We start from the raw sequence: 21251 nt of genomic DNA on the forward strand, positions 1-21251 counted from the left end.
ATAAAATTTCTATTTTTATAAATTCCTGCAAAATAAATAAAGGCAGTTTGTTCGTAAATGTTAAGGAACTGGTTTGAACTAACAAAATAATTGGGTGTCCAAATGTGCATGAATTATAATACTGTATACATTTACTTAATGTAAATTTTAACTCTGTACCTTGAACCAGGCTAGCATTAATTATTATTAGCAATATTATACAAATGTTAGCTCGATCCAATTAAGTCTAAAAACAACGTATTCTTTTACTGCCGAAATGGTAGAAAACGAAAATAAAAACAGTTTCGTTCTCATATTTTTTTGCAGTGTACAGCTTGCCCCAGCCCCTGTTCCTGTCAACGTCTTCAAAATACCATAGCAGCAAATACGAGAAAAAATATCAACAGGCTGCTAAAACAACAACAACAACGCAAAACACACACGAGTCCAAAAACGACAGAGACAAAAACAACGATCGTTGAAGTTTTTGTTTTTGTGATTTTCTTCTTGCTTGCCAGCCGCAGCCGACGTTGTCGCATATGTTGTTGTTGTTGTTGTTGGCGGTCTTATCCAGCAGGTAGACGAGCCGGGTCGGCTGCATTTTCAGCGCTGCTGCTACTGCCGCTGCCGCTGCCTCAGTCTCGGCTGGCGTCGCCGTCGTCGCCTGTTTCGTTTTGAGCTAAGCTGCTGAAACTGGGCTCAGAGTTTTGGCGTTCAGTCCGCTGGCGAACGTTGTCTTGAGCGCAGTTTGTCGTTGTCGTTAGTCGCATTAGCAACGTCTCAACGTGCGCGTGTGTGTGAGTGTGTGTGTTGTTGTGCGTGTGTCGGTTACTGTGCCTGTGTTACTTGCTGGCCCGTTCCCGTTTGCCGCAGCCGCTTGCTAAATTATTATACACGTCGATTTTTTTTTTCGAGTTATTTTTTTCTGTGTCGCCGCAGCAGCACAAACTGGTTGCTGGCATAAGAAGCAGCAGCAGAAGCTAGCTGTGAACAGAAGAGGCAGCAGCAGCAGAAATAACAACAGCAACAATAATAATAATAATAATTATAATAATAATAGCAACAAAAACAACCGTATTTTTTGTTTGTGGTTCGGAAAACGTCGCAACCACAAAAAAAGTAACCGTCTTAGCGGCAGCAAAAGGAGCTCAGTAACAGTAACAGTAACAGTAACAGCGGCAACTAACAGTAGCTGGCGCATTAACAGTAGCTGTTGTCAGTATATACACATAGCTAATTGAATAAAATGCCCTGCTCGGCCGTAACGCTATCGATAGCGACTATCTGTGCGATTATCGCCACAGCGCTGCTCGCGATCGCCTTCTCCACAGACAATTGGCTGCACTATGACGTCAGACGTAATCAGATACAGGTTAGTGTAAAAAGCGTTAACAAAATGACGGCAGACGCAGCTCTCATATCGTCTCTCATATCTCCATCTACGATCTTGGCATGCATTCAAAGTATATTACGTTCATGTGTGTGTGTGTGTGTGTGTGTGTGTGTGCATGTATCTCACACCCCCGCCGAGTCGACAAACAATGGGCTCAAATCTAGCCAAGGCCTTGTCAAAGAAAAAAAAAAAAACAAATGCACAGGTCACAATCAAAGCAGAAGCCGATGCCCAAACAGAAACCGAAGAAGTTTTCATAGCCGAAGTCAAAATGGAGGGCAAAAAATAAGTCACAATGGGCAGGCACTCGAAGAAAAGAACACATGGACAGTGCCCAGATGCTCGTAAAATATGTGATAAAAAGAAAATACAGCACAGCTAAAATACCAAAAATAAACTAACGAAAACTAGAATATATGTATACTGAATTTACGCCAATATGATCATAGTTAAAGAAAAAATAAATGAATGATAATAATAGTAATAATAATTATGATGAAGAAATAACTCACAAGCCCACCCACAGCTTAAATCTATTTCTATAACTGATTTTATGGAGATGATTTCATTTTGTCGATTACATATTAACAAAAATATTTATTAACAAATAACAAAAATATTATTTATAAGTATGATAAAATAACCATACCGTTTGTACTAAAAGCTGTTCATATCTGTTTCTTCTTCTTCCTTTTCTTATTGCAAACTGTAACTAAGAAAATATAAGTAAAAACAAAGTTCAGAAAATGCTGGAATTAAGAAAACATATTTTTCCATAGAACAACTTTAAAAACACATACTTAATTGTGTTCCACTGTGGCAGTGCCTGCTGCTCGCTGCAACTGCCGACGTCGACGTCGACAGCAGCAGCAGCAGCAGCAGCGTTAACAGTAACAGAGTCTCGTGTTGTTGCTTAGCGAACAGCAGAAGAAATAAGGGCATGGCGCAGCGTGTGAGGCATATGAAAAGAAGAAAGGTCGAAAGCGAACAGCAACAGGCAGGCGCAGCGACGAAGGCAGCGCATGATCAAAGCGGCGGCCGGGCGGTTGGGCGGTTGCTTGGCCGTTAACGCTAAAACTTTCTACGCGAGCGCTTAGCCAAGCCAAGCGACGCGACTGCGACGCTGACTACTCGGTTAAGTTAATAGTGATGGAGGGAGAGAGGGGGGGGGGGGAGGGGAAGAAGATGAAGAAGACGATAAAGGAGACGAAGAAGCAGCAGCAGTAATTTCTCATTTTGCATGTAATACACACGAAAAACAACAACAAATGGGGCTTATAGGTGCAGCTTAGGCAGAGAGTACAGAAAGAGAGAGAGAGAGAGAGAAGGCGCGCCAAAACTGTACATGCATTTGACTATGTGTGTGTTTGTGTGTGTGTGCGCATACCTCGCATACCAAAACAAGCTAATAGCAGCGTGTGCTGAAAATATTTGCACGTTTTTAACATTGGCGTTTGACTATTGACGTTACTTGCGCTCGCTTAAAGGTTAATCCTAACAGCGTTGCCAATTCGCCGCACAGCCAAAGCCGAAAGTCAAATGCAGCAGCAGTGTTAGAACGAGACAAAGAGAGAGTGACACAGGAAGAGCGCACAAGAAGCTCGCCCAACACACACACACACACACACACACACACATATATATATATACATATATGTATATTGCTACCTTTATAAAGACATTAGAACAAGTTAATTACAATTTTTTTGTTTTGCTTGTCTTTGCATCACAATTGGCAACGCTTCGCTGTTGCATTTTAATTTGGCCATGGCGAATCAATTTGAATGCCCCCCCTAAATGCGCTTGAAGTGACCGATACTACACGACGCGGCACCCTAATCGGCATTATGAACTGGGCAACATATCAACAGTTGGCAGCTGGCGTGTCTAATGGCTTCTAATTAGCTGGCCACAGGCAGAAATGCTACAATTTTGATAGCACCTAGCGATATCCAGTGTTGCTAACTGCCGCTTTAGCCAAGTAGCTGTATCCGATGTTAAAAATAGCTAAATTAGCTAACTGATCACAAATTGGCAATAAGCATGTTTGCTGCTTTGCACTGAGTTGCTAAGAAATAGTTAAATGGGTTTAAAATTTAAACTATTTCCGGCTTCAGAGCTGCCTGAAGGTAGCCAACTTAAGCTAGAAAATTGCTAAATTGGTCTTGTTTGTCTTCTAACAGCATGCTTAAAGCAATCCGATTTGGTTACTCTTTACAACACTTACAGTCTACAGTTTTTAGTTCTTTTTGTTTTTCAATGCTTTTTACATTATATTTATTCCTACGCTTGCTTTCTACCCTTTTTCTTAGAACCTACGCTTGGTGGATTACTGTTATCAGCAGTATGTGTACTTGTCTTTGTTGTTCGCTTGCTCTCTTTTACGCGCGCTCTCTCTCTCTCTTGCTCTCTCTTGCTTTTTGGCTCAATTCTTTGTTTAAGCGCTTCGTAGAAAACAAGCACCGCTACAACAACAACAACAAGAGCAAGAACAAGAACAACAGCAACAAATGCTGCTGCTGCTGCTGCTGCTGTCCATTGATTCTGCCTCGTCTTCTTCTTCTTCTTGCAACTACTTCCAACTACTTAAAGTCTTCTCTGCTTCTTCTGGTTTCCAGTACCTGTCTGCGTGCCAAAGCAAAAATTGTTTTTGTTTCTTTTTTGTTGCCTTAGCCAAAGCCAAAGCCATTTGGCCAAAGGGGGCGGCAACGCAGCGGGCCAGGGGCTTGGGGGCGGTGCGCGTGTGTGTGTGTACCTGTGTGTGTGGAGAACCTGTTTTGAGTTTTCACTCGTTTCACGTTTTCAAGTCTCTCAAAATTGGTATGCGATACCCGTGGCCCGCACCCCCCCCCCCCCCCTCCCGACCGCCCGCAACGTTGCCAGATCGCCGGCAGCCCTAAGTCGGAATTGTTGCTGCTGTTGTTGTTGTTTTATTGTCGCTTTTTATTGTCGCCAGGTTCGAATCCACGATCCCGATCCCAACGATTTCAAGCGATTGCCAATCCAATTGATGAAACTTTGCCAGCTTCGCTTGGCTTGGCCAAAAGAGAAAACCCTTCCTATGCATTTGTTGTTGTTGTTGTTGTTGTTGCTGTTGATTTTCTTCGCTTGTTTTTCTCATTCATTTCTTTCATATCGTTTCGTTTTGCTGCATTTGCCTTGTTTTGGCACCGTCTGGCGTTTCTTTACGGCCAAATGCAACAGACGTCAAAAATTGTTGTACAGCAAAAATGAAATGAAAAGCTGAAAACTTGCCCGTTGTTTTTACCATGTTTTTCCATTTTTTTTCTTTTTTCCACATGATGTTTCTTAATTTTCTTCATTTCATTGCCCATTTGTTTTCCTTTCTTCGATGTATGCATTTCATTTCGTAAGTAGTTTTATTTTACGCTTAGTAAGCGCTTTGATTTGTCAACTTGCATGTTAACGAAACACATGTTAATTTCAGACTGCAAATATTAATTAGGCTTTTGCCAAATTACACATACGCCATGTGTGACCAGCAGCGACCCAACAATCGCATTCGATTTCTTTTGTGTTTCTCTTTTCACTATTTTTTCACTATTTTCCATACACACACACACACATATATATATATATATTTATATATACCCTGGCTTACAGACTCAGCATATTTGGCATGCAGTTTCCCTTTTGCTGCGAAGTAATTACCAAAACAGTTCTTAACTCTATGATAAAAACTTGGTTCAACTTATAGCCTACATGCTCTACGAATTTTACATCATGTTGCATGCATCAAGTTAGGACCAGAATTTTGAAAACTCTAAAAGATCTTGACAATTGCTTTCGGTGACCTTCTTCTTTTCTCATAACAACCAATTTTGAGCTGTTATTTTCGTTGCTTGACGCCTGTAATTCTCAACAGGTTAAAGCATCGAAGAGACTAGGCGTAGGCAAAGTCTGCTGCTTGAGCGGCAAGATACTTATTATAGCTATATACAGCCAAAGACAGAGTATTGATTTCCTTTGGGCTTATAACTTGCTGTTTGCAGATCATCTTCCAGCTGCGAGCTATATTTCTAGTACTTCTAGATATTCTTTGATTTTGCTAAGAATTTCTAAAAACTAAGAAGCTACCCTGAACCCATTAAAAATGGGTAAAAAGGGTATAATGTATTTGTGCAAATGTATGTAACAGACAGAAGGAAGCTTCTCCGACCCCAAAAAGTATATATATCCTTGATCAGCATCAACAGCCGAGTCGATCTAGCCATGTCCGTCTGTCTGTCCGTCCGTCTGTCCGTCCGTCCGTATATATGCACGCAAGGATCTCAGAACCTATAAGAGCTAAAGACTTGAAATTTTGGCTGTATGTCCTCCTAGTGCCCGCGCAGATCGAGTTTGTTTCCGATATTCGATAGCTTGCCCCGTTTCCAAGTAATCGATAAAAATCGATTTTGGTAAATAATAAGAGCTAGAGTCACCAAAGTTGACATGTAGCTTCTAGAATAGTATATATATATATCAAGTATCTTTCATTTAATACCTATTGCCTGTCGGAAGGAGAGGGTTCAGGGTATCCCCTAGTCGGGAGCTTCCGACTAGAACCTCTTACTTGTTTTTTTTACAGATTTTTTGCAGATTTCATATTCAAATGTTTTGTGGAGAGTTCTCTATTGTTAGCTTTTAGCGGAGCATTACGAACCGTTTACTTATTTCCAGCTCGTATATCATTTATTGAGGCGTCATCAGACTAATATAGCGCGTCGGAGACTGTCTGACTGTCTGCTGCTGTGTTCATCATTAGTTTGGCTAATTTGTATTTTATTTGCTGACATCATGTGAAATTCCAAATTGGTTTATCACCTACCTCTCCCCAACTACCGTAATGTAGCCTCGTCGTGGCGAGAACTCAATTCCATTTGCATAAAGTGAATTGCATTTTGGCGTCGGGTTACCGCGCAACAATGCCAACTGGCTTATTCAGCAGCTCGTGTGTGGTGATTACTTCTTGTTTACAGGTGTCCAAACGGTAAGAATGGAGGTGGGGGAGGGGAGGGGGGCGGCGTATAGGCAAGGGTTGGGCCGGCTAATGTGTGTACAAATACATCTTGAGTTCTTCACGAGTGTCGTAACGGATCACAAAAAATAAACAGCAAAAAACAGTTGTGAGTGCGAGCTGATTATAGAAATGATTCAGCAGTCAAGTGTGCAGTTTTGCAATGTATATTTTCCCATGCTCCTGTTAAAAGTTGACAACCGGTTGACACTCTAAAAGTGTATCGTAACTGAACTTAACAGAACACTTAGACCGAATGAATTGCGCATAAACTGTATCTAAAGTTAAGATTTGCATTTTCTATAAACTAACTTTTAAATGTCGCTGTCAAAGTTGACAACTAGTTGTCAGTCTTCGAGAATCTCACAGAACTTTTGAGAGCAAATGATCTGGGCATAAATAGTTTCTAAAGTTAAGTACTTCGTTTTCCAAAAGTCAACTTTTCAATGTCGCTGTCAAAGTTGACAACTAGTTGTCAGTCTTCGAGAATCTCAAAAATCTGAAAGATCTTTAGACCGAATGAGTTGGGCATAAATTGTTTCTAAAGTTAAGTACTTCGTTTTCCAAAAGTCAACTTTTGAATGCCGCTGTCAAAGTTGACAATCAGTTGCCAGTCGTCGGGAATCTCATAGTCGATTTTAGCTGAAAGTTAAATAGTTAAAGGTGTGAAAAGAGTGTAAAAATGTTCTATAGGTCTTAAGAGCTCTTTTCAGAGTTGGCCATGTAATGTTACTGTCAAATTAGACAACTGCTTGTCAATGTGGTTGTTAAACAAAAACCAGATGCCAAAGAGCTGCAAGATAACGTGCATGCATGTGACTGTTAGTTTAATTAAAACACTGATGAATTTAACAGTATTATTAAGCAAATCGATGGCGTTGCCAGATGGCAAGAAATCGTAAATATAAGAGAAGTTGCCACTGTTAAGAAGCGAGCTTCAAAGCGTGCTTTTTGTCATGTGCCTGTCTAAAAATTGGTCAAACCATCAAAATTGTTAAGGAATTCAACAATTGCTCAATTTCGCGATCAACGGCTGCCCATTTATAATCGTGGCGTTGCCAGATCCGAAAGAAATTTCACATTTTTACCAATTTGCTTGTTAGTTTAATTGAAACAACAATTCTTGAACAATTTTTGCCGTTAATTTGCGCGCTTTCGCCACGCTGATTATGATAAGTCGGCGATAGGTTCTTGGAGCACAGATTCCAAATCTTTCTCACACGACTTTGTAGCCCAGTTAAATCGCAATTATTTTGGCCACCTGAGCGTGCGATTTGAAACGCTTTCGCTTCCTACAAACTCGATAAGCATATATTATTGTTTCTTCTTCTTCTCGATGCTTCTTCGTGTTGGGTAAACAAATAATTGAAATTGAATCGTTCAAGTTGAAGTTGAATATTTTTGCTTTTGGTGTTCTTTTTTTTTTTGTGGATCAGACTTCCGCGTACTTTGCGCCGCGTTTGAACTTGTCGTAATTATAGTTATTATTGCTTCGATTTGGCTTAAAGTCAAACACGACGTTTGCCATATAATTTTGAGTCTGAAGATCTGTTGTCTGTTGTCAATGTCGTGCTCCCACGACCTTTTTGGGCAACACAAAACAAAAACTAGAAATCTGTTTGGCTATCAAACAACGTCAAGCCCGAAAACCAGAATTGAGCAAAAAAAAAAAATAAAAAACAACAAATAAAACCGGCTAAAGTATTGCCAACAATAACAACAAATTGTCACCACAACATTTTTTTGTGCATTCCAACGTTGTTTTTATATACCCTAGAGCAGCTAGAGAGCGCTTTTTATACCCTGTAACTAGTCAACGGGGGGGATTATGATTATGATGAACATGTGAAACAGACTTTGTCAACTTTATAAGACTACAAATACGCTTAACGAGAGCGTGTGTAATACCCTGTAAAATAAAATAGTTGAAAGCTGTGTTAAGTCAAGTTCAAGCTATGCAAAGTAAGTCAAAAAGGAAAGAGAATATGGCATATTTCTGCTTGTAATTGGAATGTTTTTAGCTATAAACATGGAAGCGAACTTATAGAGAGAAAGAGAGAGTGAAAGGCAGAGGAAGCATTCTTTTATATAAATACGTGTTCTTTTCCTGTTATCGATAAATATCGATGTTGAAAAGCGATTGTTTTAAGCGTATAGATTGTTTTAAGAGAGAGAGAGAGAGAGAGAGAGAGAGAGAGAGAGAGTGAAAGGCAGAGGAAGCATTCTTTTATATAAATACGTGTTCTTTTTCTGTTATCGATAAATATCGATGTTGAAAAACGATTGTTTTAAGCATATAGATTGTTTTAAGAGAGAGAGAGAGAGAGAGAGAGAGGAAGCATTCTTTTATATAAATACGTGTTCTTTTCCTGTTATCGATAAATATCGATGTTGAAAAACGATTGTTTTAAGCATATAGATTGTTTTAAGAGAGAGAGAGAGAGAGAGAGAGAGTGAAAGGTAGAGAAAGCATTCTTTTATATAAATACGTGTTCTTTTTCTGTTATCGATAAATATCGATGTTGAAAAACGATTGTTTTAAGTATAGATCAGAGCTTATGGGAACTTGAAATGTTTATACAACCAATTGGTTGAAATTTGCATATTTTTCGAGCCATAAAATGCCAAGTTATTTAGGATCGACATCTTGCCCGACGAGATTTCGAGATTTGCTGGATATCCAGCTAGTCGAGCACGCTCGCATCGAGTTTTTCCAATTTACCGCACCCAAAATCTGTGTCGCCTGCATTTTGACAGCTTTTTGTTGTTGAGCTTTAAGTTATTTGGTGCGCTTTCCGACATATCTATATCTTTAAAACTCGATCGCGGCCTTGGAGCCGTATAACTTGCAGCTCGTTGGCATCCTGCACACGTAGCGCACGGTTGCTTGGATTTACTTGACGACGTGGCTAATCGTCCAACATCCGCTGGGCAAGAGCAGAGAGCAAAACCCGTTTGGCTGTGTCATACAAATACTTGTGCCTTATTAATATCTGTACAACATTCGCGCAGCTGCCCAGCGCAAAAGTCGACCGGGCGCCATCTGTGTCTATGCTCTAGAAACTGGAAACTAGAAACTGTAGGAAACCCAACGTAGGGTCTGATATTCTGTTGTTGTTGTTGTTGTTGTTGTTGCTCTCCATGTACAGTACTCGAACGAATAGCCAAACTATGTGCTCTGCATGTCTGGAACAGGTCTACAGCTGTGCTTTGTCAATTGCTTCCTGATCGCACAAACTGTAAGCCGATCCACAGTCGGCATAGACAACAAATCTATCGATCCGCGTGTGCCAAGATCAGACTAAGATCAAATATATCACTTTTGTCTCGATATCAAATAGATCGATCGTTTAAGTAAGCTTTGTCTTCGTTTTGGTTGGGATCGCTTCTGCTGCGATCAGCTCGCATTGCTGCAGTCCTTAAATTGATCCCCTACCCGAAGATCACATTTATTATGATAGACCATATTAAGCCCGTAGATCTCTAAGATTCGCGCGATCAAGCCTTAGCTCTAAGCTAACTTCTGCTGCGATCGGGTTGATCGCTTTTAAAACTTCAACTGGAAACAGTTTTCATTGTTTAAGGCTCTCTCTTGGATTGATCAATTGTTTCGACTGATCAGTAGATTTATGCCCAGGTCATTTAGATTGATCGTGTTAAGATCACATCGACTGAAAGCAACTTAATTGTGATCACCAGCTCTGAAATGGCGTCTACGAAGATCAGTCATTAATACCCGCAGCATATACAAAGCAAGCTAAATTGATCAGTAGCTTTAACTGAGACGATCTTCCATTGGGTTAGACCCGTAATTAGCGATCCGTTGCGTTCGTTCAGACTGATAGACTCTCGACTGTGCACTAGCTGAAAAGATTTGTTAGCTCTTAGATTGATTCGACTGAGCTCCTCTGGCTTTCTATTGACCAAAGATCGGTTAGATGTAGTTCGCTTAGCTGAATCGATCTTCTTAAGTTCATCATCAACTAAATCGATCAGTTCTATTGTAATAGAGATCAGCTAAATCCCCTTAGATCGAGTTGTAGATCTTCAAATGAGTTCTATTGTTATGAGCTGCTACTGTAATGGAAGTCAGTTGATTCAAAAGGCTCTACGATCACTTTGACTCCTTTTTATACCCTTAACCCATTGAAAGTGGGTAAAAGAGGTATAATGTATTTGTGCAAATGCTTGTAACAGGCAGAAGGAAGCATCTCTGACCCCATAACGCATATATATCCTTGATCAGCAGCAATAGCCGTCCGTCTGTCCTCCGTCCGTCTGTCCGTCTGTCCGTCCGTCCGTATGTATGGGCGCAAGAATCTCAGAACCTATAAGAGCTAGAGACTTGAAATTTTAGTTGAAGGTCCTCCTAGTGCCCGCGCAGATCGAGTTTGTTTCCGATATTCGATAACTTGCGCCGTTTCCAAGTAATCGATAAGAATCGATTTTGCTAAATAATAAGAGCTAGAGTCACCAAAGTTGACATGTAGCTTCTAGAATAGTATATATATATATCAAGTATCTTTCATTTTATACCTATCGCCTGACGGAAGAAGAAGGTTCAGGGTTCCGACTAGAACCTTTTACTTGGTAGAATATTGGAATACTTTGGAACACTGAAGCGCCGATCTTTCAGTTAGGACAAGTTGTCTGCCCGATCGCTCGATCCCTTCACAATCAACTGCGATCTTGAGTAATTCAGGTATCGGACATGCCGTGTCTCACATGCCAAACTCACACGCAACCGAGACGCACCATATAAGGTCGCAACGTTCCTGAATCACTCCACACACAGGTATCTACATACATATATCCGAATATTTTGGAATGGCAGCACGTTCCGCACGTTTGCCACATGAAATTCTACATATTTGGCCAAAATGTTAATCAGCTCAACAATAAGCATTATGTTAGCCAAGAAGACCCCCACCCCAACCCCCCCCCCCCCCCCCAAAAAAAAAAAGAGAAAAGCATTTTGTTTGCTGCCCAAAAAGAAATGAAAAAAACACCAAACGTGTTTTACCTGATGTCCGGTACTTAAATAACAATGCGACAGCCCAAAAGAAAACTTAACACATTTTTATTGACAAGAGAAAGAGAGAGAGAGAGGAGGGAGAAGGGAGAGGGAGAGTGGGGCGGGTCTGTTCATATTGAAGAACTGGACTTATGTAAATTTGGATGGTTGTGAAAAATGCTTTTCGCTTACGCAACGCAACGCAACGCAGCCATGGAAACTGGGAAGGTGCCCGCCCGCCCAGTTTTGTCTTACGAAATGTTTTCGCTTCGCTTGGCCCGGACTCCGGTTCAGTTCGGGTCGGGCCGGGCCGGGCCGGGCCGGGCCGGGCCGGGTCTGGTCTGGCGTCGGATTAATTTTGTAACTTTCTTATGAAAGTCGCGAGCGGGGCAATTAAGGGCTTTCCCCTTGTCCAGCAATCCAGCTCTTCGAGTCGTTTAATTTATAGGCATGGCTTGGAAAACCATTCAGCTATAAAACGCCTCAAAGAAGTCAGTCGTGCGCAGAGCTTGGCTCCTGGAAATGGGAGCATCAATTGGGCATAGCTTTAACTAGCCAAGCTAATAGAGCGAGGAAAGCTCGAAGGTCGATCGACCCAGGCATTATATGGCTCTCCTATGGGGCTTACAACTATTAATGTTGCCTTTTCGATTTTCACTTATTTGTTATCGATAATCGATAGCTCGCGCCGTCTACCAGCAATCGATAACGAAATATTGGATGGAATGAAGCTTCCGGGCTAGAGCAACTGTTGCTTGTTTAAAGCATAAGTTTCTGGATTTCAATTCGATTTAGTTTGCCATAAATCAGAACTCACATACTCAAGAGCCAGCCGGAGCTTGGCCTCGAATCATGATTAGCACAAGTTGACAATGGGAGACCTTCAGTTGTAAGACCCGAGACTTGGCTCGATTCGCAATGAATCGCATGTACTAATGACGTATGGGAACTGCGGAACGTGTTTAACGGCAACACACGCACACTCACACTCACACACACACAGACAGACACTCCCACGATATTAGCATGAGGCCCATTGTCAGATCTATATACAGATATTGATGTACATCCGTGTATCATTAAAAAATAAAGCGAAAGATGACCGGATGTTGATCGAGAAATAACACAGCAGCCATAACAATGACAAGTAACAAACGGAATTCGCAGCACACCGAAATTTTGATACCCTTATGTGCAATATTTTGATGGGTTATGTCCAGATATCGGAGAAAACAGAGAAAATAATATGAAAAAAAATATTTAGAAATATTATCGGATATAGTATGCCGATCTTATAAAGTTTTTGCTCCAAGACTTTTTGCTTTTTCCATGAGTTACACATTTCATGACTTTATTATAAAACCCTCGATAAGGGTATAAGAACAACAATTGTATTAATTGTGTGTTGAGTAAGTTGAAATCCTAAGTAGAATCTTTCATTTACTTATGGTTCTTGATCAGGACGACCGGGTAATTTAATCGACCCTCTGTCGTTCTTATGAACAAGTTCCTAACGGCATCTACAAAAGCTTCAAATCTTGAAATTCCAAATATATATGTATATAGTCTCGTTTGCCACACGCAAAACGAGTTTATTATTTATGCTTCGATATTTCTAGTTCATTTACATAAGATCGATATATATCGATTTTGCGACATTGTTCGAGAATCATAAGAGCTGGACAAACCAAAATTGTTATATAGTAATATATAATAAATAAGAATCATTTCTTAAAGTAAGCGCCTTGATCGGACAATAAGCACCGAGTATGCACATGTTTCCTTATGTGCATAAAAGAGGGCTAGTATGTTGGGTCTAGGGTAACTGCTAGTCGAGCACACTCGACTGGTTCAGTCTTGTTTCTTTTTTATACCCTGAACCCATTGAAAATGGATAAAAAGGGTATTATGTATTTGTGCAAATGTATGTAGCAGGCAGAAGGAAGCATCTCCGATCCCATAAAGTATATATATTCTTGATTAGCATCAACAGCCGAGTCGATCTAGCCATGTCCGTCCGTCTGTCCGTAAGTCCGTCTGTCCGTCCGTCCGTATGTACCCAACACAAGGATCTCATAACCTATAAGAGATAGAGACTTGAAATTTTAGCTGAAGGTCCTCCTAGTGCCCGCGCAGATCGAGTTTGTTTCCGATATTCGATAACTTGCCCCGTTGCCAAGTAATCGATAAAAATCGATATATCGGGAGCTAGAGGTCTCTTAAAGATTGATTTGCATTTGGACTTTATTTTACCAATGTCTTTTATGAACACACACATGCACACACACACATATGTAACCCCTTGAGAAGGTTAATTGAATAATATGTTATAATTTGATTTAAATTGCAGGCTTTTGCCGCCAAGCACTCGGATGCGGAGTCGCTGCTGCACAATTTGAATGTCAAGTATTATTATTATACGCGGACCCGTGGCCTGTTCAGAATATGCTATCCCAAGGAGCGTCCGCCGGTAACAGCAGGTAACTAACCCAAAATAAGCCCAAGCGATTCGAAGTGCTCACCTGCGCCGTCTTCTTCTTCTTCTTCGTGCTCTTGTTGCAGTGCCCACGTACTTGTCGCCGATCGAGACGCACTGCTCGAACATTGACTACTTTCCGCAAGTGGAGGAGGACAAGATTTCGAATGAGGATGCCACATCACGTCTGCATTTGGCACGCTCCTGCATTGCGCTGTTCATAATTAGTTTCGTGACCATATTTTGCGCCTTCTGGACGGGGCTGTCCGGCTGCTGGAAGCGCTCCTCGGGCGCCATAACGGCCACATCGATCCTATTGCTGGTCACCTGTCTGCTGGCCGCTGGCGCCATGGGCCTCTGGCATACGGTTGAGTTCTTTGAGAAGGAGAAAGTCGTTGGCGAGGATTACTTCCAGCAGTGGAATACGGTTCGTTCGTACTCTTCCCGCCTTTCGTTACAGTCTCTAACTCCAATTGTTGTTGCTCCTTGCAGGTGCTGCGCGATAACACAAAGATTGTCTACGATTGGTCGTACATTGTGGCCTGGACGGGCATTGCCACCTGTCTGCTGGCTGCCATTCTGCTGTCCGGCGCCGCTGTCTGTCTGCGCAACGAGCGCGAGAAGGAGGAGCAGCTCAATCTGCAGTATCTGATGCCCGGTATGTGAATCGCAGCAGTTCAAATTTGAACCCACTCTAATTGGTTTCCCCCGCCCCCCTCTTTCTTGCAGTGTATTCGCAGAAGCAGCCGCCGTATCCGCCCTACGCCAACTACGCCCAGCCGCAAATCTATCCGGGCCCGTACTACCATGGCTCGCAGTATGGACCATATAATTATTAAACGAAATCCATGCAACGAATGAGCAAAATGAAAGCGGAATCAAAAACAAACACAAATGACAAATGACAACAAAAACAAAAAAAAAGGAAAGATAAACCGCTTGAAATCGCTTTTGAAATCACAAAAAGAGCTTTTGAAATGTGGGGTTAGGTTGAATTTCGCCCAGTTTCAAATCTGTCAGCCGTAACTGTAAATGGCAAAGAGTTTTGCGAACAAATGCTCGATTCTTCATTTTCGCTATCTAAAGCTAAACATATTTACACAGATACAGATACACACATACATGCATGTAATACAATTCAATATAACATATATAAACGTTTTTTTTTTTGTTTACATAAATTTAGTTTATAGCTTCTATCTATTTGTATAGAAATCGTGGGTCTTCAGTCAATATGCGTCGAAAGTATTTGGTGCGCAATTTTCGCAAAACAAAAACAAAATACAAAATAAACAAAGTAGAGAAAAAAAATGCAAAATGAAAAGTACTTACTGCAGGCGAATATAAAAAGAGAGAACAATAAAGATTTAACTTATTGTAGCATGTAACGTACATGTAGCTTATAATTATATATATATATATATCTATAATAATAATTACAATGATAATGATAATAATAATAACGTGTATCTAAGCATAAATTTTTTGTATATGTATATGAATGTAATGAGTTTAACTTTACAAATGCGCAGCAAGCGTCATTTTGTCTTCCAAGTACATCAAATGCGTGTGCATGTGTTAAGCTGTACTTTTAATTAATAAAAGTTTCTTACGTTATAAAATATTTAAATTTGATTTTTTACTCAGCATATCGATAATAATCAACGATAACATATATTGCTCTAGTCTGGCAACTCATTTGTGACGTCACAGTGCGCAGAAAGCAAAATTTTTCTGGCAGCGCAATTAATTTATCGATATTCGATCGTTATTTTTTTTTTGGTATTTTAAATACTGCATACGTATTCAACCACTTGCCGCATGCGGTCACACACACAAAACCCATAGCTGCTCACACACAAAATCGCGCAACTGGTCACATCGAATTCCGTAAAATCGTCACTCAAAAGCAAAAAAAAAAAAAAAAGGTAAAAGAAAAAGAAAACCGAAAGCCAGCAGCGAAAAATTCGCGGAAAATCGTGTGCGTTTCATTTGGCACAACACAAAAAAAACAACAACAACAAAATGTCCGGCAACGGTTTCGATGAAAATCCATTTGGTGAGCCCAATCTGGATAATCCATTTGCGGTAAGCCTGACAACAAAAATTCTGCTGATGAAAACCACACACACACACACACACACATACATATTTGTAAACGCGTGTGCATGTGTGTGACTGTAGGTGCAACGACGGCAGCTCATATCGAAATGTGTGTGTGTGTGTGTGTGTGTGTGCGTGCCGCCTACGCTTTGCTCACATTTTCTTTTATGCATTTATTTATTATATTATATTATTTTTTATTGGCTATTTAGGATCCGGCCATACAGCAGGCGACGCGCATGTCCACCAATGTCTCACTGGAGGATTACAATCCGTTTGAGGAGCAAGCGAAGCCCCAACTGCAAATCAACTCAACCAATACGGCGGCCGTCGTGCAGCCTCTCTCACAGAACATTCCGCCCCGCCAGCCCAATTTAGCGGGCGGCGCTGCTCCCAGCACCAGCATACAAATCACCTCCGAGGAGCTGCAGGTTAATACAAATGCTTCTTTTTTTTTTTTTGGTTTTCGACCAGCGCTGGCGGCAGCAAGATGCGTGTCGCTAGCTGCTCCAGTTACCAAGCGCGGCTCGCATTACAACAATTGCTGCTGCTGTTGTGTTGTTGTTCGTGTGGCTGCATTGCTGCGGCTGCAGCTGCTTGGGTGTGTGTGTCTATGTGTGTGTCTATTGCATGACATCCACACACACACGCATACGCACACCTACTGCGCCCTGTCACAGTTAGCTGATTGTCTTTTAATATTTACAGCGCCGGCAGGAGGAGCTGGATCGCAAGGCAGCCGAACTGGATCGCCGCGAACAGCAGCTGCAGGGCAATGTGCCGCAGCTAAATAATTGGCCACCGCTGCCGGATAATTTTTGCGTGAAGCCGTGCTTCTATCAGGACTTCGAGGTCGAGATACCGCCCGAATTCCAAAAGCTGGTCAAGCATTTGTATTACATCTGGATGTGTAAGCATTTTTGTGCCCGCTATTTATTATCGCCGCCGTATTGCTATAATTGAGACGCCCCAGCCGCCTGATAAGGCCGAATCGCATTAGTCATACGCCCAGCCAGCTAATCAAATGTCGAACGTTTCTGCATTTCGCAAACACGTAGCTGCAACTAGAAACAGCCATATGATTGATAGCACAATGGTTAACAGCTTAGCTCGATTTGCATAATTTCAGTTCGATTTTATTGCTATATGACTTATTTATCATACCCTGTATCCATTTCAAATGACTTGAAACTGGTTTTTCTTTGCGTGTAACTGACGACAAAAAGCCTCTGTTGTTATTGTATATATATGTATGTATTCTCGATCAGAGTCGATCTATGTCAATGTCCGTCCTTATGAATGCAACTGTCTCTCCGAGTCTGTATTGGGATATCGTATTCTATTTTTTATCTTAGTGTGTCATACGACATCACAAGTTAATTCATTATTGATAGCTCCGCCCATTTACTCCGAATCGATAAAGGTCGGTTTCGGTTTTTTCGGTTTTCTTTGTATAGCAAACATTTTTTATACCTTGAACCCATTCAATATGGGTAAAACGGGTATAATGTATTTGTGCAAATGTATGTAACATGCAGAAGTAAGCATTACCGACCCCATAAAGCATATATATACTTAATCAGCATCAATGGCCGAATCGATCTACCCATGTCCGAAATCAGATATCGATATCGTAATCCTTGTTTTTTTGGCAAGACATGTAGCTTCTTGAATATTATATTTATATCAAGTATCTCTCACTTTATAGCTAAATTCATTCATTTTCCTTTTTAAAAATACAATCACAATGGTGCACATATCAATCAGTCGGCTTATCAGTCAGTCGATCAGTTAGCTTGTCAGTCTTTCTGTCAAAGATTATGCCAGACAGTTTGTCTGTCCGTCAGACTGTCAGACATTCTTTCAATCAGCAAGTGTTTCTGTCTGTCAATCAGTCTCAGCCTGACAGATATTCGGCAGTTAGTTACCAGGTAGTCTTTCAATTAGCAACACCATCAATCAGTCTATCAGTCCGACATGTGATGTGTCTATCTGTGAGGCAGTCAGCAAGTCTTTTCAATCAGTCAGTCAATCAGTCTCTGTATCAATCAGCTTAAATGTGTAATCTGTCTATCTGTGAGGCAGTCAGCTAGTCTTTTCAATCAGTCAGTCAATCAGTCTCTGTGTCAGTCAGTTTGTATGTCTATCTGTGAGGCAGTCAGCAAGTCTTTTCAATCAGTCAGTCAATCAGTCTCTGTGTCAGTCAGTTTGTATGTGTAATCTGTCTATATGTGAGCCAGTCAGCTAGTCTTTTCAATCAGTCAGTCAATCAGTCTCTGTGTCAGTCAGTTTGTATGTGGAATCTGTCTATCTGTGAAGCAGTCAGCTAGTCTTTTCAATCAGTCAGTCAATCAGTCTCTGTATCAATCAGCTTAAATGTGTAATCTGTCTATCTGTGAGGCAGTCAGCTAGTCTTTTCAATCAGTCAGTCAATCAGTCTCTGTGTCAGTCAGTTTGTATGTGGAATCTGTCTATCTGTGAAGCAGTCAGCTAGTCTTCAATCAGTCGGTCAATCATTTGCTCAAATCACATCAAATCAATCTTTGTATATTTATTTAACTTACATGCTTATTATTACTTGCAGTTTACACTCTGACGCTGGTGGCCAATATTATCGGAGGTCTCATATTGCTATTTCATGCGGGCAAAGTATCCAATCTGTTTCTGGCCATTTTCTATACTGTGCTCTTTACGCCCGCTTCATACGTGTGCTGGTATATATATATATATGCATGCCTCTATCTCTCTCGCTCATATATATAAATATCTCTCTCTCTCTCTTTCTGTGTGGTGTCTAGGTTTCGGCCCGCTTATAAGGCATTCCGTAACGATTCGAGCTTCAACTTTATGGTCTTCTTTTTTGTATATTTCTTTCAAACGGTCTACACGGTCGTCCAGGCCGTTGGCCCCAAGCAATTGGGCTATTGCGGCTTTATAACGGCCATCGATCAGTTCGAGGGCTCCGCCTCGGGCATTGTTGTTGGACTGTTGCTATTGATAATAGCATTATGTTTTGCCATCACCGCGGGCGCCAATGTACTGATGATCATGAAGATACATACCATCTATCGCAGCACTGGGGCCAGCATGGATAAGGCCAAGGCGGAGTTTACCACAGAGTTTTTGCGCAATCAGCATGTACAGGAGGCGACCTCGTCGGCAGTTAGTTCGGCGGTTAATTCACAGTTCAACAATAGCAGATATTAAGCGGCAAACGAACGATCAATCAATCAATCAATAAATCAATCAATCAATTTACCAATCAACCAAACAACAACAAATAGCACAGCAAAGCAACTGAAACACAGCCAGGCCAAGCAATTAAATTAAAGCAAATCTATACGCAGCACTAAACTACATTTATAAACTATATATAAAATACTTATATAAATTCGTATGTGTACATGTATATATATATATATACATATATTTAAACGTATATATGTACATATACATATATGCATAGAGCAAGGCTTTTAGCGTACATAGCGAAAGCATAATTAATAACAAAGTGCTTTGTGCAATGAAGAATAACAAAATAATACAATTCCTAAAATGCGGACGTCCTTATTACAATTAGCTACTGTAATAAACTATATAAAACAATATATATATATATATATATGTGGATTTCTAACTGAACGCGGATATGAAATCTGTTATGGCAAATGGAAAGAGAAAAACGCAAAATGCACTTAAAGCACATGCAAAACGATAATATACATATATCTATATCTATATATTTATTGTAGATGTATATGTATATGTATATGTATATGTATTTAAAATATGTACTTACTTTAGAAGTACGCAAGAGTTGCTTCAAGTTATTGTGTTTCGCAAAAGTGTCCTAAGAAATGATTAAGCTATGAATTTATTGAAACCTAATGCTAAATGCAATTCAATTGAGCGCGGCATATTGTTTAACTAATGCAAACATTGTTCGGGCGCTGGCAAAAAGTTAAAATATAATAATCAACAGCTATGTGTATCTATAATGAAATTGATAATGAAATTGCTGATGATGATGATGATGATGATGCGGATAAGAATTATGATAAATATTGCTGATAATATGATGTTTTCTAGTTCTTTAAGTCGAAACCTTTACGATATGCATACAACAGCCACACACTCTACACACACACACACACTCTACACACACACACACACTCTACACACACACACACGCACACACACGCATCTCCACATCTAAATGTATTTAAACAAATGGAAAGGCATAAATTATACAAAACTTTTATCTTTAACTAGCTGAGCATTGTGCATAGTATCGCCCACTTATGAGTTATTATTATTATTATTATTATTATTAATATTAATATTAATATTATTATCATTGCTGTTGTTTTTCCACCCCCCCCCCCCCCCCCCCAACGCCTGCGTAGCCACATTTAATGTCGTGTCGTGTACTCTTTTTGTAATTGTAATTGTTAAACAAATATATCTATACATGCATATATACCCTTCATATATATATATACATATATATATATAGTATATATATAAATATTAATGAATGCAAAATTGTGGTTTTCCTTTTCATTTGCGGCCCCCACTTTTTGTCTAATTCTAATGCAAGCGAAAAAAGCCTATAAAATTAATTCAAATAAACAACAATAAGTATTTATAGATGTAACTTTATTCCAATTGACTATTTGGGGATCGCATTTGATCGCAAGATAACCCAAGGGTTTTTTTTATCTATGGGCAAGTGTATTTCATCTTCGACGAAAATAACAATTCCTTCAATGAACTTGCAATAATATATTACAATAACATTTAATTACTAGTATTTTGCTACTAAACACTTTTCCACCCATTTTCCGCGCGTGTGAATTCGTTTTCGAAATGCAAGCTTCTAGTCGCTCGCTTATGCTTGAACAATAAAACAAAAAAAAATCAATTTCCACCAATTTTCCACACTTGCGCGTGCAATTCGATCAAATCATGTCGGCGCAAAACTGTAAAGTACCGTGAAAACTCGAACTCGTCCGTTCGCTTAGCCATCAATCAAACGGTCAAACGGTCAATCAGTCAATCAGTCAAGCTGTAAGCAGATATATATTATTCATTTGTAGAAATGTGAAAATTATTTATATAACCATTTCATTTATAACAGCCATAAAAGCAACTCGAAATGTCATACGTTGGCATGGAATTGGAACACACACACACACACACACACACGCACACGCACACGCACACCACCGCATAACTGTCACGTACTGCGCGGTTAAGTGGATTT

General features: G+C 40.3%; 2 protein-coding genes across 2 annotated transcripts; both read left to right on the plus strand.

Annotated features, from left to right (window-relative positions):
- Positions 1-698: 698 nt before the first annotated feature.
- On the plus strand, positions 699-15506 carry LOC135427005 (uncharacterized). Its single transcript, XM_064680406.1, has 5 exons — positions 699-1351; positions 13757-13886; positions 13969-14309; positions 14375-14540; positions 14612-15506. Exons 1-5 carry the CDS (start codon positions 1226-1228, stop codon positions 14719-14721), a joined length of 873 nt encoding a protein of 290 aa, XP_064536476.1. The 5' UTR covers positions 699-1225; the 3' UTR covers positions 14722-15506.
- Positions 15507-15803: 297 nt separating this feature from the next.
- Positions 15804-20139, plus strand: Scamp (secretory carrier membrane protein). Its single transcript, XM_064680403.1, has 5 exons — positions 15804-15970; positions 16198-16416; positions 16694-16895; positions 18570-18699; positions 18784-20139. The coding sequence occupies exons 1-5, from the start codon at positions 15908-15910 to the stop codon at positions 19190-19192; spliced, it is 1023 nt and encodes a 340-aa protein (XP_064536473.1). The 5' UTR covers positions 15804-15907; the 3' UTR covers positions 19193-20139.
- Positions 20140-21251: the final 1112 nt, after the last annotated feature.

The sequence above is a fragment of the Drosophila montana genome, unplaced genomic scaffold (assembly GCF_035044405.1).
Source record: "Drosophila montana isolate Dmon_TW-CO22-7 unplaced genomic scaffold, ASM3504440v1 contig_2106_1, whole genome shotgun sequence".
Lineage (NCBI taxonomy): Eukaryota > Metazoa > Arthropoda > Insecta > Diptera > Drosophilidae > Drosophila > Drosophila montana.